At 40.2% G+C, this 16,861-nt stretch overlaps 2 protein-coding genes across 2 annotated transcripts in view; one reads left to right on the top strand and one right to left on the bottom strand.

Annotated features, from left to right (window-relative positions):
- The window catches only part of pik3c2a (phosphatidylinositol-4-phosphate 3-kinase, catalytic subunit type 2 alpha), a 61,284-nt gene extending 56,863 nt beyond the window's left edge, over positions 1–4,421 (bottom strand). The window contains exon 1 of the mRNA XM_079583144.1: positions 4,265–4,421. The gene's annotated coding sequence lies outside the window, so the exon portion shown is untranslated. The remainder of the gene's footprint in view (positions 1–4,264) is intronic.
- LOC306982683 (nucleobindin-2-like) overlaps positions 4,190–16,861 on the top strand; it is a gene marked incomplete at both ends in the record, with an annotated part of 28,374 nt that continues 15,702 nt past the window's right edge. Inside the window, 5 exons of the mRNA XM_079583149.1 lie at positions 4,190–4,218; positions 4,356–4,459; positions 7,905–8,104; positions 9,460–9,582; positions 10,028–10,135. Coding sequence (XP_079439275.1) covers positions 4,190–4,218; positions 4,356–4,459; positions 7,905–8,104; positions 9,460–9,582; positions 10,028–10,135 — 564 coding nt within the window. The remainder of the gene's footprint in view (positions 4,219–4,355; positions 4,460–7,904; positions 8,105–9,459; positions 9,583–10,027; positions 10,136–16,861) is intronic.

The following is a 16,861-nucleotide window of genomic DNA, read 5'->3' as shown; positions in this document are numbered from 1 at the left end:
TCAGTGTATCGACCACAGTATCGACCACAGTATCGACCACAGTATCGACCACAGTATCGATCAGTGTATCGACCACAGTATCGACCACAGTATCGACCACAGTATCGATCAGTGTATCGACCACAGTATCGACCACAGTATCGACCACAGTATCGACCACAGTATCGACCACAGTATCGACCACAGTATCGACCACAGTATCGACCACAGTATCGACCACAGTATCGACCACAGTATCGACCACAGTCTGACCTCTGACCTCCCTGATCGAGGCCGTGTTTCCGCCGGGTCAGAACCAGGAGGAGAAACTCTTGTGCTGAAGAATCGCTGCTGGAGCGAAGTCCAGAAGGAGAATCAGTAACCGCGAGTTTATGGAGAGAAAACGCTGATTCAGACCAAACACAACCAGCTTTAACTTCAGCTTTAACTAAAGACGCTCAATAAACATAAAGATCCTCCAGTGTTTGAACCACGCGGCGCAGCTCGGGGAAAAACAAGTGTCTGAGAGGAACTTTCCTGAGGAGGTCGAGGAGGAAAGTCCAGATCTTCAGATCTTCAGACCTGAGGAGGTCGAGCAGTAAAGTCCAGATCTTCAGACCTGAGGAGGTCGAGGAGTAAAGTCCAGTGATCTTCAGACCTGAGGAGGTCGAGGAGTAAAGTCCAGTGATGTTCAGACCTGAGGAGGTCGAGGAGTAAAGTCCAGATCTTCAGACCTGAGGAGGTCGAGGAGTAAAGTCCAGATCTTCAGACCTGAGGAGGTCGAGGAGTAAAGTCCAGATCTTCAGACTCACCGATAACTGATCTGTACTATGGTGACAGAGATCAGACTTTACTGATGTTAAAACATTCACAGTTTCTCTGAGAAAGAACTCGTAAACGGTAAATATCGGATATCGGCCGATACGCAAACCTCCAGTATCGGAATCGGAAGCTGGATCGGTGCCGATGCATCACTGTGGGAAAAATGGCCTTGAAACGAGGGCTGAACGATGTGGACCAAACATCTTGATATCGATACGATAACGATATATCGTTCAGCCCTACTTGAAACGATACTTTCCCAAATAAATCTGAGAAACTGAAGAATTAAACCTGTTTTTTTCTTTGGTTTCCAGGTGAAATGTGAGAATTCGAGGGCCGGGCACTTCTCGCTTCGATACCAGTCCTTTAACGATACTTGGTTTCCGATACAGATACCTGAACGATACTTGAAACAGAAGAGTAACGTGGTTATAGAGCTCCACAGTCATTCACTTCCTGACTATAGAAACTCCGTATCCCAAGATCCATTGCGACATCGCGCCCGCTGGTCGAGGCAACCAGGTTTTCAGCAAACACGGCCAGTTTCTGTTACTTTGCAGACACAAGTTCTATATTATTTCACTGTTAAACAATCTGAATCAGGCTAATGGGAATCAGAATGATCTGTGGTTCGTTTAACCTCTTAACTCTCGCCTGAACATGTTTTCTCCTGTTCTCCAAATTCTCCAAATCTAAAAGCTTCTTCAAGATAGCCACAAAAAACGAGAAGAAAATGAGGATGTACACTGACAAAAATGGCAAAAATTGAGTAAAAAAATGACAAAAATCCAGCAAAAAAGTGACAAAAATCCAGCAAAAAAGTGACAAAAATCCAGCAAAAAAGTGACAAAAATCCAGCAAAAAATGAAAAAAATCCAGCAAAAAAAGTGACAAAAATCCAGCAAAAAAAGTGACAAAAATCCAGCAAAAAATGAAAAAAATCCAGCAAAAAAAGTGACAAAAATCCAGCAAAAAAAGTGACAAAAATCCAGCAAAAAATGACAAAAATCCAGCAAAAAAGTGACAAAAATCCAGCAAAAAATGAAAAAAATCCAGCAAAAAAGTGACAAAAAAGTGACAAAAATCCAGCAAAAAATGAAAAAAATCCAGCAAAAAAAGTGACAAAAATCCAGCAAAAAAAGTGACAAAAATCCAGTAAAAAAGTGACAAAAATCCAGCAAAAAAAATGAAAAAAATCCAGCAAAAAAAGAGACAAAAATCCAGTAAAAAAAAGTGACAAAAATCCAGTAAAAAAGAGACAAAAATCCAGTAAAAAAAGTGACAAAAATCGAGTAAAAAAGTGACAAAAATCCATCAAAAAAGTGACAAAAATCCAGTAAAAAAAAGTGACAAAAATCCAGTAAAAAAGTGACAAAAATCCATCAAAAAAGTGACAAAAATCCAGAAAAAAAAAGACAAAAATCCAGCAAAAAAATGACAAAAATCCAGAAAAAAAAACACAAAAATCCAGCAATAAAAACGACAAAACTTCAGTAAAAAAGTGACAAAAATACAGCAAAAAACGACAAAAATCCAGCAAAAAAGTGAAAAAAATCCAGCAAAAAAGTGACAAAATTCCAGCAAAAAAAGACAAAAATCCAGAAAAAAGTGACAAAAATCCAACAAAAAAGTGACAAAAATCCAGAAAAAAAGTGACAAAAATCCAGCAAAAAAATGACAAAAATCCAGCAAAAAAATGACAAAAATCCAGCAAAAAAATGACAAAAATCCAACAAAAAAGTGACAAAAATCCAGCAAAAAAACGACAAAAATCCAGCAAAAAAATGACAAAAATCCATCAAAAAAATGACAAAAATCCATCAAAAAAATGACAAAAATCCTGCAAAAAAGTGACAAAAATCCATCAAAAAAATGACAAAAATCCAGTAAAAAAATGACAAAAATCCAGCAAAAAAGTGACAAAAATCCAACAAAAAAAATTACAAAAATCCAGCCAAAAAAGTAACAAAAGTGCCATATAAAAAGTGAGAAAAACACATAAGGGAAATAAAAAGTGACGACAATGGCAAAGAGGAGAGACTGCATTTGGTTCGTTTAATTGGATCGTTGGGAACATTTTTTTGACGTTTTTCTTACTCTCTGTGTTAGACATGGACACAACGTCACTTATCTGCCTGCATTATGTTTGAATACATTGTTTATAACATGTAAATATGTCCTTCCGGGTAAAGATCCGGTGAAATAACTGGAAAAACGAGAAAAAAATTGGGCAAAATAAGAAAAAAAAAGTTCTTTATTTGAGCTGAAACGAGTCCTTTAGTGCCGTCCCTGGACAAAAAGTGTATTCGGTTCCTGCTTCCGATCCTCCTGATACAAGCAGAACATAAACGTGTTCCCGATACCAGACCGATATCGTTTAACGGCGCCCCGCCCTCCACACACCGGGAAACTTTTGAGCAAAGAACATCCACAATTCCAGCAGAATCACCAGAAACATGGCGGACAGTGTCATTATGATCCAAGAGATGGAGATTTACAGCCAGGGGAATCTACGTGACGCTTTAAGGACAGCGGACGCTCACCTGACGCTCACCTGGAAACACAACAAGTTACGTAACGCGTCGACAAACTCTTTAAAGATTCCTATGACGGGAGGCCTGACAGACGCGTGTTTGTGTCTGGGCTCTCTCCGCCGGGACACGGTGGAATCAGGCGCCTGAGGGCCCCCCCCGCCCCCCCGCGCCACAAATAAATCAGACTTTCTCTGAATAAATAAACAGCGCACAGATCCTCAGTGTAGCGGCCGCTCTGGCGCTACTTACGATCTGCCAACCTCATTATCACAGCGAGTCAAAGGTCAAATCACAAAACAAATCAAGCCGAATTCAAGAAGACACCGTGTTCTTGTAGGTTTGAACACTGTCGGCGCGCGGATGAACTCACAACATTACGAAATCAACGGAAACCCGCGAAGTCGCTGCTTTTCTCAACGCGGTTCGGGGTTCGCCGCTACACGCCGTTTTAAAAGCGCTTAAAAGCTTCCATTTCGTGTAAAAAACATGCTAAAGCGCGAGGGAATCAAAGGCGGGCGGGCGAACCGGCGGGAGGACGGGAGACACCGCGGGGGGAAGCACTTTTACCGCACTTTGTCACAGTTTTGTTCCGAGGCCAAACTTTTTCCTTTCGGAGTCGGGACGCTTTCTGCGAACTCAGCCGTTAAAGTCGGTTAAAGTCGGGGGAACGGCGGCGGCTCACGGTGGCGCGGGAGTTTCCCCTCTTTTTACCGGGACGACCGAGGCGAAAAGCCCGTCCGCGTCTTAAGTAACTCCGATTTAATAATTTAAAAGTGCCAGGACGGTGCCAGGTCTCGGAACACGGAAGGACGGCGGGATGGGGGCCGCCGCGGTGGCCAGTTCCGCGGCGGAAAATGGCGCTGGTGTCGGGGCTGGCGCGAGCGTAACTTTCCCGGGTGAAACGTCGCGGGTTTCGGGGGAGTTTGTACCTTTCAGCGGAGCGCGGTCCGGAGCCATTTTCCTGCACTTGCTTTTTCTTTACTTTTTTTTCGGCGTCCGTGTCCGTCTTCTCCCTCGCAGACGTCAGTTCCTGTGGAGGAGAGAGAACCGGGGGGGGGAGAGCGGGGGGGGAGAGCGGAGCGAGGCCGAGCACGGAGCGCCTTCTGCGGCTGCGGGGAGGAGCGGTACACGGGGCGACAGCGACGCCCAGTGGAGGGGCCGGGCCAGTGCAGCTAACGTGGTTACGTAACAGGCCTGACGCTCTTTTTAGTCTCTTTATTCTCTCTTTATTCTCTCTTTATTCTCTTTATTCTCGTTTTACTCTTTTTACTGTTGTTTGTGTTTAACCTGCATAATGTTGTGACTTTGTCCTACTTTATATTTATTGCTCTGACCTTGAATGTTTTATTTTCTTATTTATGTCGAGGGACGAAAAAACTAACTCCGGTGCTTTTGTTCATGTTTGTTAATGTCCAGTGTCAAATAAATGAATACATACATAACATACATAAAAAATACATTAAAAATACATTAAAAATACATTAAAAATACATAAATACATTAAAAAATACATAAATACATAAAAAAAATACATAAAAAAATACATAAAAACATTAAAAAATACATAAATACATTAAAAATACATAAATACATAATAAAAATACATAAATACATTAAAAAAATACATAAATACATTAAAAATACATAAATACATAAAAAAAATACATAAATACATTAAAAAATACATAAATACATTAAAAATACATAAATACATAAATACATTAAAAAAATACATAAAAACATTAAAAAATACATAAATACATAAATACATAAATACATTAAAAATACATAAATACATAAAAAAAATACATAAAAACATAAAAAAATACATAAATACATAAATACATTAAAATACATAAATACATAAAAAAAATACATAAAATCATTAAAAAATACATAAATACATAAATACATTAAAAATACATAAATACATAAAAAAATACATAAAATCATTAAAAAAATACATAAAAACATTAAAAAATACATAAATACATTAAAAATACATAAATACATTAAAAATACATAAATACATAAAAAATACATAAATACATTAAAAATACATAAATACATTAAAAATACATAAATACATTAAAAATGCATAAATAAAAAAACATAAATAAATAAATAGATAAATAAAAAATACAGAAATTAATTAATTAATTAAATAAAAAAAATACAGAAATAAAAAATACAAAAATACAGAAATAAAAAAAAACATACAGAAATACATAAATACATAAAAAATACATAAATACATTAAAAATACATAAATACATAAAAAAATACATAAAATCATTAAAAAATACATAAAAACATTAAAAAATACATAAATACATAAATACATTAAAAAAACATAAATACATTAAAAATACATAAATACATAAAAAATACATAAATACATTAAAAATACATAAATACATTAAAAATACATAAATACATTAAAAATACATAAATAAAAAAACATAAATAAATAGATAAATAAAAAAACATAAATAAATAGATAAATAAAAAAATATAAATAAATAGATAAATAAAAAATACAGAAATTAATTAATTAATTAAATAAAAAAAATACAGAAATAAAAAAAAAATACAGAAATACATAACTAAATAAATACATAACTAAATAAATACATAACTAAATAAAAAGATAAATAAATAAATACACACACACACACACACACATACACACACACACACACACATAAATACATGATGATCATATTTAATGAGCTGCTCCTTTATTTCAAATGATCTGAGGCTCTTTCACACTGACCGTGTTTGGATGATTTTAGTTTCTTCTTTTTATTTAGTCAGATTTTAGTCAAAGAAAAACTTTGAGTCACAATAAATATGACTTTAACTAAAATCATGACTTAACACTTTAGGACTTAGAACTACACAGCTGTTTACCTGCAGGTGAGAGTGGCTGTTAGAGGGGGCGGAGCCAGGCTGGACTCCTCCCCCTGGGCTGAGCTGAACCTTAGAGGGGGCGGAGCCAGGCTGGAGTCCTACAGACGAGGACTCGAGAGCCTTCACTGAAGATGGACCAGCCCTGGACGACTGAGAGCCCACACAGAAAACATGACCCTGCTCTACAAACACTGCAGGAGTCAGACCTGTTCCAGGGCGGGGCGGCCTCAGGGCGGGGCGGCCTCAGGGCGGGGCGGCCTCAGGGCGGGGCGGCCTCAGGGCGGCCTCAGGGCTGCGCTTTGGCACCGGTCCTGTTCTTCACTTTCATCAGCTCTGCTTAGACGCCGACTCCACAGCGCCCCCTGCAGATACAGCAGAAGATAACGGCAGGGGCTGGACTGGGACTGAAAACCAGCCCTGGACTCGGGTCAGTGTAAATGTGACACTTCCACAAAGACACATGTTGAGATCGAGAGAGCATTTTCTCCAGTTCAGCTTTACCCAAATCTAAAAGCTTCTTGACTGGAGAGCAACACTGTAACGCCTCATTTGAAAGCTAAGATCTAGAAAAGTGATGGTAACTTTTGGTCAAGTTGTCGCTGCATTTTTGTCACGTTTTTGTTGCTTTTTCATAACTTTGTCGTCACGTTTTCGTCACATTTTGTTGCTTTTCCAGCACATTTTTGTTTTTGATGCTTTTCTTTTAACCTCTTAACTCCCGCCTAAACCGAGAGCGTTTTCTCCAGTTCAGCTTTACCCAAATCCTGTAGGCCAGTGTAACGCCTCATCTGAAAGACCTACAAAACTAAATTGATCTTTTTCCTCACATAATAATTTTTTTTCAGCACTTGTTTTGTTGGGCAGTCGACTCATTTTTTGTCAAATTTTCGGGACTTTTTTCTCACTTTTTCGTCAAATTTTTCTCACTTTTTCGTCATTTTTTTTTTAATTTTTCGTCAATTTTTTTCTAATTTTTTCGTCAAATTTTCTCACTTTTTTGTCAAATTTTTCTCAATTTTTCGTCATTTTTTTCTAAATTTTTCGTCATTTTTTTCAAAAAAATTCGTCAATTTTTTCTAAATTTTTCGTCCATTTTTTGTAAATTTCTTGGCACTTTTTTCACATTTTCATCCTTGTTTTCGTCTCAGTTTTGTTGCTATTTTTGCCCCTTTTTTCCAGAAGCTTTTGGATTGGGGTAAAGCTGGAGAAAGTGTGCTCGGTTCAGGTGGGAGTTAAGGGGTTAAGCTTTTAGATTGGGGTAAAGCTCGGGGGTTAGGGTAAAGTGATAAAGCAGAACATCATGGAAGGACAGGGTTTTTTATCAGCACTGCTTAGACGACGACTCCACAGCGCCCCCTGCAGATACAGCAGAACATCATGTCATTTTACTACAGTATTTCTATGTGGAGTTTGTTGATTTGTTATTGTACATGTTTATATAAAAGGCATAAAAATCCAGTTTGGCTTTACCCAAATCTAAAAGCTAAGACAAAGCATCAAAATAGCAACAAAAACTAGAATAAAACTGCTTCTAAACCGGGCAGAGAGGGTCAAAGTGTTTTGGACGTAACGCCGTATAGTGACAGCCCGTGACGTCACCACCGCGTGACGTAATAAAGCCCCGGCTCTGACTGACCGCTGCCTGCGGCCTGTCAGGCTTCAACGCGACTCCGCACGCTCCCCCCGCGGACCAATCAGAGCGCGGCGGGACGGGGGGGGGGCGGGCCGTCGCCATGGTAACCGCAGCTCTTTTATTTAAGCCGCCGCCGCCGCCGCTGCTGCTCAGGACGGAATCAGCTCCGCCGCCGGAAAACTGCGAGAAACAGCGGAAAAAACCGAGGAAGCATCGGGCAGAGGTGAGTGTCCGCGTGCGGCGTCAGGGTCCACGTGCACCACGTTCACACCGCGCTCAGAGTGACGTTTAAAGCGGTTTAAAGCGGTTTAAAGCGGATATACAGCGACAGGTGCGTGCGCAACTTTACTCACGAAACACCGGTTATTATTTTACATGTTATGTCATTTTTGTCAAATTTTTGTCACTTTTTCGTCCATTTTCTCTCAATTTTTCGTCAAATTTTCCTCAATTTTTCGTCAAATTATTCGCGTGTTTTGTCAAATTTTCCGTCAAATTTTCCTCACTTTTTTGGCCAAATTTTTGTCAAATTATTCGCATTTTTTCGTCCAATTCTTGTCACTTTTTCGTAAATTTTTCCTCAATTTTTTCTCAATTTTTCGTCATTTTTTTTGTCAAATTCTTGTCACTTTTTCGTCCATTTTTTCTCAATTTTTTCTCAATTTTTTCTCAATTTTTGTCAAATTCTTCTCACTTTTTCGTCCATTTTTTCTCAATTTTTCGTCACTTTTTTGCCAATGTTTTCTCACTTTCTTCACATTTTCATCCTTGTTTTCGTCTCAGTTTTGTTGTTATTTTCACACCTTTTTTCCAGAAGCTTTTGGATTGGGGTAAAGCTGGAGAAAATGTGCTCGGTTCAGGTGGGAGTTAAGGGGTTGATATTGCCTGCAGTTCACAAACTCTCCACCAGGGGGAGCTGCGGCGCCCTCAGCACCCTGGGTTCCCACGGCCTTGGACGAGGGGGGGTCTTGAGGAGAGAGCGACAGAAATGTGGAGCTTCTGAAGCGTCAGGTTAAATATTGGTCCGGAGCAAACACGGGTTTAACTGAAGCAAACACTGCGGGCGATTCAACCGACAACCTCAACGGTCACTTAGAGGGGGGGATCTCTCTCTCTCTCTCTCTCTCTCTCTCTCTCTCTCTCTCTCTAACAGGACACTGTGTTACAGATGGATGTCTGTAGGGGGCGCTCTCTCTCTCTCTCTAACAGGACACTGTGTTACAGATGGATGTCTGTAGGGGGCGCTCTCTCTCTCTCTCTCTCTAACAGGACACTGTGTTACAGATGGATGTCTGTAGGGGGCGCTCTCTCTCTCTCTCTCTAACAGGACACTGTGTTACAGATGGATGTCTGTAGGGGGCGCTCTCTCTCTCTCTCTCTCTAACAGGACACTGTGTTACAGATGGATGTCTGTAGGGGGCGCTCTCTCTCTCTCTCTCTAACAGGACACTGTGTTACAGATGGATGTCTGTAGGGGGCGCTCTCTCTCTCTCTCTCTCTAACAGGACACTGTGTTACAGATGGATGTCTGTAGGGGGCGCTCTCTCTCTCTCTCTCTAACAGGACACTGTGTTACAGATGGATCTCTGTAGGGGGCGCTCTCTGCTGCAGCTCGTGGTGTTGCTGCTGCTCGTGGCTCTAGTCGAGTCCAGTCCAGTCGATCAGAATCAAACGGACGAGAAGCCGGCCCCGAGGAGCGCCGTGAGTACCACACAGAGTACCACACAAAGTACCACCAACTACTGCAGTACCACACAGAGTACCTCCAACTACTGCAGTACCACACAAAGTACCACCAACTACTGCAGTACCACACAGAGTACCACCAACTACTGCAGTACCACACAGAGTACCACCAACTACTGCAGTACCACACAGAGTACCACACAGAGTACCACACAGAGTACCACAAAGGCATTTTCTTATTTGTTACAGTTAAAATTATATAGAATGTAATATCTAGCAGTTTTTTCTTCAAATGGTGTTGAATGTGTCACTTTAATCGTCCTCAGAGCCGACTCGGGTGTGTGGGTTTGTTTCATTGTGTCACTTTAATCGTCCTCAGAGCCGACTCGGGTGTGTGTGTTTGTTTCATTGTGTCACTTTAACTGTGTCTCTGAAAGAGTGTGTGTTTGTTGTGTTGCAGGACGTGTCTCTTCATTATAACAAATACCTCCAGCAGGTGGTGCTGTACCTGGAGAACGACCCGCACTTCAGAGAGAAGCTGCGCAGCGCCAACGCCAGCGACCTCACTGTAATGACCTCATCACTGTAGTGACATCACTGTAATGACCTCACTGTAATGACCTCACTGTAATGACCTCACTGTAATGACATCACTGTAATGACATCACTGTAATGACATCACTGACATCACTGTAATGACATCACTGTAACGACATCACTGTAACGACATCACTGTAATGACCTCACTGTAATGACATCACTGTAATGACATCACTGACATCACTGTAATGACATCACTGTAATGACATCACTGTAACGACATCACTGTAACGACATCACTGTAATGACATCACTGACATCACTGTAATGACATCACTGTAATGACCTCACTGTAACGACCTCACTGTAACGACATCACTGTAATGACATCACTGTAATGACATCACTGTAACGACATCACTGTAACGACATCACTGTAATGACATCACTGACATCACTGTAATGACATCACTGTAATGACCTCACTGTAACGACATCACTGTAACGACATCACTGTAATGACATCACTGTAACGACATCACTGTAACGACATCACTGTAATGACATCACTGTAATGACATCACTGTAACGACATCACTGCAACGACATCACTGTAACGACATCACTGTAACGACATCACTGTAACGACATCACTGTAATGACCTCACTGTAACGACATCACTGTAACGACATCACTGTAACGACATCACTGTAATGACATCACTGTAATGACATCACTGTAATGACATCACTGTAATGACATCACTGTAACGACATCACTGTAATGACATCACTGTAACGACATCACTGTAACGACATCACTGTAACGACATCACTGTAACGACATCACTGTAACGACATCACTGTAATGACATCACTGTAATGACATCACTGTAATGACATCACTGTAACGACATCACTGTAACGACATCACTGTAATGACATCACTGTAATGACATCACTGTAACGACATCACTGTAATGACATCACTGTAATGACATCACTGTAATGACCTCACTGTAATGACATCACTGTAATGACATCACTGTAATGACATCACTGTAATGACATCACTGTAACGACATCACTGTAATGACCTCACTGTAATGACATCACTGTAACGACATCACTGTAACGACATCACTGTAACGACCTCACTGTAATGACATCACTGTAATGACATCACTGTAACGACATCACTGTAACGACATCACTGTAATGACCTCACTGTAATGACATCACTGTAATGACATCACTGTAACGACATCACTGTAACGACATCACTGTAATGACCTCACTGTAATGACATCACTGTAATGACATCACTGACATCACTGTAATGACATCACTGTAACGACATCACTGTAATGACCTCACTGTAACGACATCACTGACATCACTGTAATGACCTCACTGTAATGACATCACTGTAACGACATCACTGTAACGACATCACTGTAATGACCTCACTGTAATGACATCACTGTAATGACATCACTGTAATGACATCACTGTAATGACATCACTGACATCACTGTAATGACATCACTGTAACGACATCACTGTAATGACCTCACTGTAACGACATCACTGACATCACTGTAATGACCTCACTGTAATGACATCACTGTAATGACATCACTGACATCACTGTAATGACATCACTGTAACGACATCACTGTAATGACCTCACTGTAATGACATCACTGTAACGACATCACTGTAACGACCTCACTGTAATGACATCACTGTAACGACCTCACTGTAATGACATCACTGTAATGACATCACTGTAATGACATCACTGTAATGACATCACTGTAATGACATCACTGTAACGACCTCACTGTAATGACATCACTGTAATGACATCACTGTAATGACATCACTGTAACGACCTCACTGTAATGACATCACTGTAATGACATCCCTGTAACGACATCACTGTAATGACCTCACTGTAATGACCTCACTGTAACGACATCACTGACATCACTGTAACGACCTCACTGTAGTGACATCACTGTAATGACATCACTGTAACGACATCACTGTAATGACATCACTGACATCACTGTAATGACATCACTGTAACGACATCACTGTAACGACATCACTGTAATGACCTCACTGTAATGACATCACTGTAATGACATCACTGTAATGACATCACTGTAATGACATCACTGTAACGACATCACTGACATCACTGTAATGACCTCACTGTAACGACATCACTGTAATGACATCACTGTAATGACATCACTGTAATGACATCACTGTAACGACATCACTGACATCACTGTAATGACATCACTGTAACGACATCACTGTAATGACATCACTGTAATGACATAACTGACATCACTGTAATGACCTCACTGTAACGACATCACTGTAATGACATCACTGTAATGACATCACTGTAATGACATCACTGTAACGACATCACTGACATCACTGTAATGACATCACTGTAACGACATCACTGTAATGACATCACTGTAATGACATCACTGTAATGACATCACTGTAATGACATCACTGTAACGACATCACTGACATCACTGTAATGACATCACTGTAATGACATCACTGTAATGACATCACTGTAATGACATCACTGTAATGACATCACTGTAACGACCTCACTGTAACGACATCACTGTAACGACATCACTGTAACGACATCACTGTAACGACATCACTGTAACGACCTCACTGTAATGACATCACTGTAATGACATCACTGTAATGACATCACTGTAACGACATCACTGTAACGACATCACTGTAACGACCTCACTGTAACGACATCACTGTAACGACCTCACTGTAATGACATCACTGTAATGACATCACTGTAATGACATCACTGTAATGACATCACTGTAACGACATCACTGTAACGACATCACTGTAACGACCTCACTGTAATGACATCACTGTAATGACATCACTGTAATGACCTCACTGTAACGACATCACTGTAATGACATCACTGTAATGACATCACTGTAATGACATCACTGTAACGACATCACTGACATCACTGTAATGACATCACTGTAACGACATCACTGTAATGACATCACTGTAATGACATCACTGTAATGACATCACTGTAATGACATCACTGTAATGACATCACTGTAACGACATCACTGACATCACTGTAATGACATCACTGTAATGACATCACTGTAATGACATCACTGTAACGACATCACTGTAACGACATCACTGTAATGACATCACTGTAACGACATCACTGTAACGACCTCACTGTAATGACATCACTGTAACGACATCACTGTAATGACATCACTGTAATGACATCACTGTAACGACATCACTGTAACGACCTCACTGTAATGACATCACTGTAATGACATCACTGTAATGACCTCACTGTAATGACATCACTGTAACGACATCACTGTAACGACATCACTGTAACGACATCACTGTAACGACCTCACTGTAATGACCTCACTGTAACGACATCACTGTAATGACCTCACTGTAACGACATCACTGTAATGACCTCACTGTAACGACATCACTGTAACGACATCACTGTAATGACATCACTGTAACGACATCACTGTAATGACATCACTGTAATGACCTCACTGTAACGACATCACTGTAATGACCTCACTGTAACGACATCACTGTAATGACCTCACTGTAACGACATCACTGTAATGACCTCACTGTAACGACATCACTGTAATGACATCACTGTAACGACATCACTGACATCACTGTAATGACATCACTGTAATGACATCACTGTAACGACATCACTGTAATGACATCACTGTAACGACATCACTGTAACGACCTCACTGTAATGACATCACTGTAACGACATCACTGACATCACTGTAATGACATCACTGTAATGACATCACTGTAACGACCTCACTGTAATGACATCACTGTAATGACATCACTGTAACGACATCACTGTAATGACCTCACTGTAATGACCTCACTGTAACGACATCACTGTATTGACATCACTGTAATGACCTCACTGTAATGACCTCACTGTAATGACATCACTGTAGTGACATCACTGTAATGACATCACTGTAACGACCTCACTGTAACGACATCACTGTAATGACCTCACTGTAATGACATCACTGACATCACTGTAATGACATCACTTTAACGACATCACTGTAACGACCTCACTGTAACGACATCACTGTAATGACCTCACTGTAATGACATCACTGACATCACTGTAATGACATCACTGTAATGACATCACTGTAACGACCTCACTGTAACGACATCACTGTAATGACCTCACTGTAATGACATCACTGACATCACTGTAACGACATCACTGTAATGACCTCACTGTAACGACATCCCTGTAACGACATCACTGTAACGACATCACTGTAATGACCTCACTGTAATGACATCACTGTAATGACATCACTGTAATGACATCACTGTAATGACCTCACTGTAATGACATCCCTGTAATGACATCACTGTAATGACATCACTGTAATGACATCACTGTAACGACCTCACTGTAACGACCTCACTGTAACGTCATCACTGTAATGACCTCACTGTAATGACATCACTGTAATGACATCACTGTAATGACATCACTGTAATGACCTCACTGTAATGACCTCACTGTAATGACATCACTGACATCACTGTAATGACATCACTGTAATGACATCACTGTAATGACATCACTGTAATGACATCACTGTAATGACATCACTGTAACGACCTCACTGTAACGACATCACTGTAATGACCTCACTGTAATGACATCACTGCAATGACATCACTGTAATGACATCACTGTAATGACATCACTGTAATGACCTCACTGTAATGACATCACTGACATCACTGTAATGACATCACTGTAACGACCTCACTGTAATGACATCACTGTAATGACATCACTGTAACGACCTCACTGTAATGACATCACTGTAATGACATCACTGTAACGACCTCACTGTAATGACATCACTGTAATGACATCACTGACATCACTGTAATGACATCACTGTAACGACCTCACTGTAATGACATCACTGTAATGACATCACTGTAACGACCTCACTGTAATGACATCACTGTAATGACATCACTGTAATGACATCACTGTAATGACCTCACTGTAGTGACATCACTGTAATGACATCACTGTAACGACATCACTGTAACGACATCACTGTAATGACATCACTGTAATGACATCACTGTAATGACATCACTGTAACGACCTCACTGTAACGACCTCACTGTAATGACATCACTGTAAGGACATCACTGTAACGACATCACTGTAATGACATCACTGTAACGACATCACTGTAACGACATCACTGTAATGACATCACTGTAATGACATCACTGTAACGACCTCACTGTAATGACATCACTGTAATGACATCACTGTAATGTCATCACTGTAATGACATCACTGTAATGACATCACTGTAATGACATCACTGTAATGACATCACTGTAATGACATCACTGTAATGTCATCACTGTAATGACATCACTGTAACGACATCACTGTAACGACATCACTGTAACGACATCACTGTAACGACATCACTGTAATGACCTCACTGTAATGACATCACTGTAATGACATCACTGTAACGACATCACTGTAATGACATCACTGTAACGACATCACTGTAATGACATCACTGTAACGACATCACTGTAACGACATCACTGTAACGACCTCACTGTAACGACATCACTGTAATGACATCACTGTAATGACATCACTGTAACGACATCACTGTAACGACATCACTGTAATGACATCACTGTAACGACATCACTGTAATGTCATCACTGTAATGACATCACTGTAACGACATCACTGTAACGACCTCACTGTAACGACATCACTGTAATGACATCACTGTAACGACCTCACTGTAATGACATCACTGTAATGACATCACTGTAATGACATCACTGTAATGACATCACTGTAACGACATCCCTGTAACGACATCACTGTAATGACATCACTGTAACGACATCACTGTAATGTCATCACTGTAATGACATCACTGTATTGACATCACTGTAATGACATCACTGTAACGACATCACTGTAACGACATCACTGTAATGACATCACTGTAACGACCTCACTGTAACGACATCACTGTAACGACATCACTGTAATGACATCACTGTAATGACATCACTGTAACGACCTCACTGTAACGACATCACTGTAACGACATCACTGTAGTGACATCATCACTGTAACGACATCACTGTAATGACATCACTGTAACGACATCACTGTAATGACATCACTGTAACGACATCACTGTAATGTCATCACTGTAACGACATCACTGTAACGACATCACTGTAACGACATCACTGTAACGACATCACTGTAACGACATCACTGTAACGACATCACTGTAATGACATCACTGTAACGACATCACTGTAACGACCTCACTGTAATGACATCACTGTAACGACATCACTGTAATGACATCACTGTAACGACATCACTGTAACGACCTCACTGTAACGACATCACTGTAACGACATCACTGTAACGACATCACTGTAACGACATCACTGTAACGACCTCACTGTAACGACATCACTGTAACGACATCACTGTAATGACATCACTGTAACGACATCACTGTAGTGACATCACTGTAACGACATCACTGTAACGACATCACTGTAA

Source organism: Gobius niger, assembly GCF_951799975.1.
Source record: "Gobius niger genome assembly, contig: SCAFFOLD_32, whole genome shotgun sequence".
Classification (NCBI taxonomy): domain Eukaryota; kingdom Metazoa; phylum Chordata; class Actinopteri; order Gobiiformes; family Gobiidae; genus Gobius; species Gobius niger.
The sequence above is the reverse complement of the archived record's forward strand: the minus strand, read 5'-3'. Positions and strand labels throughout refer to the sequence as shown.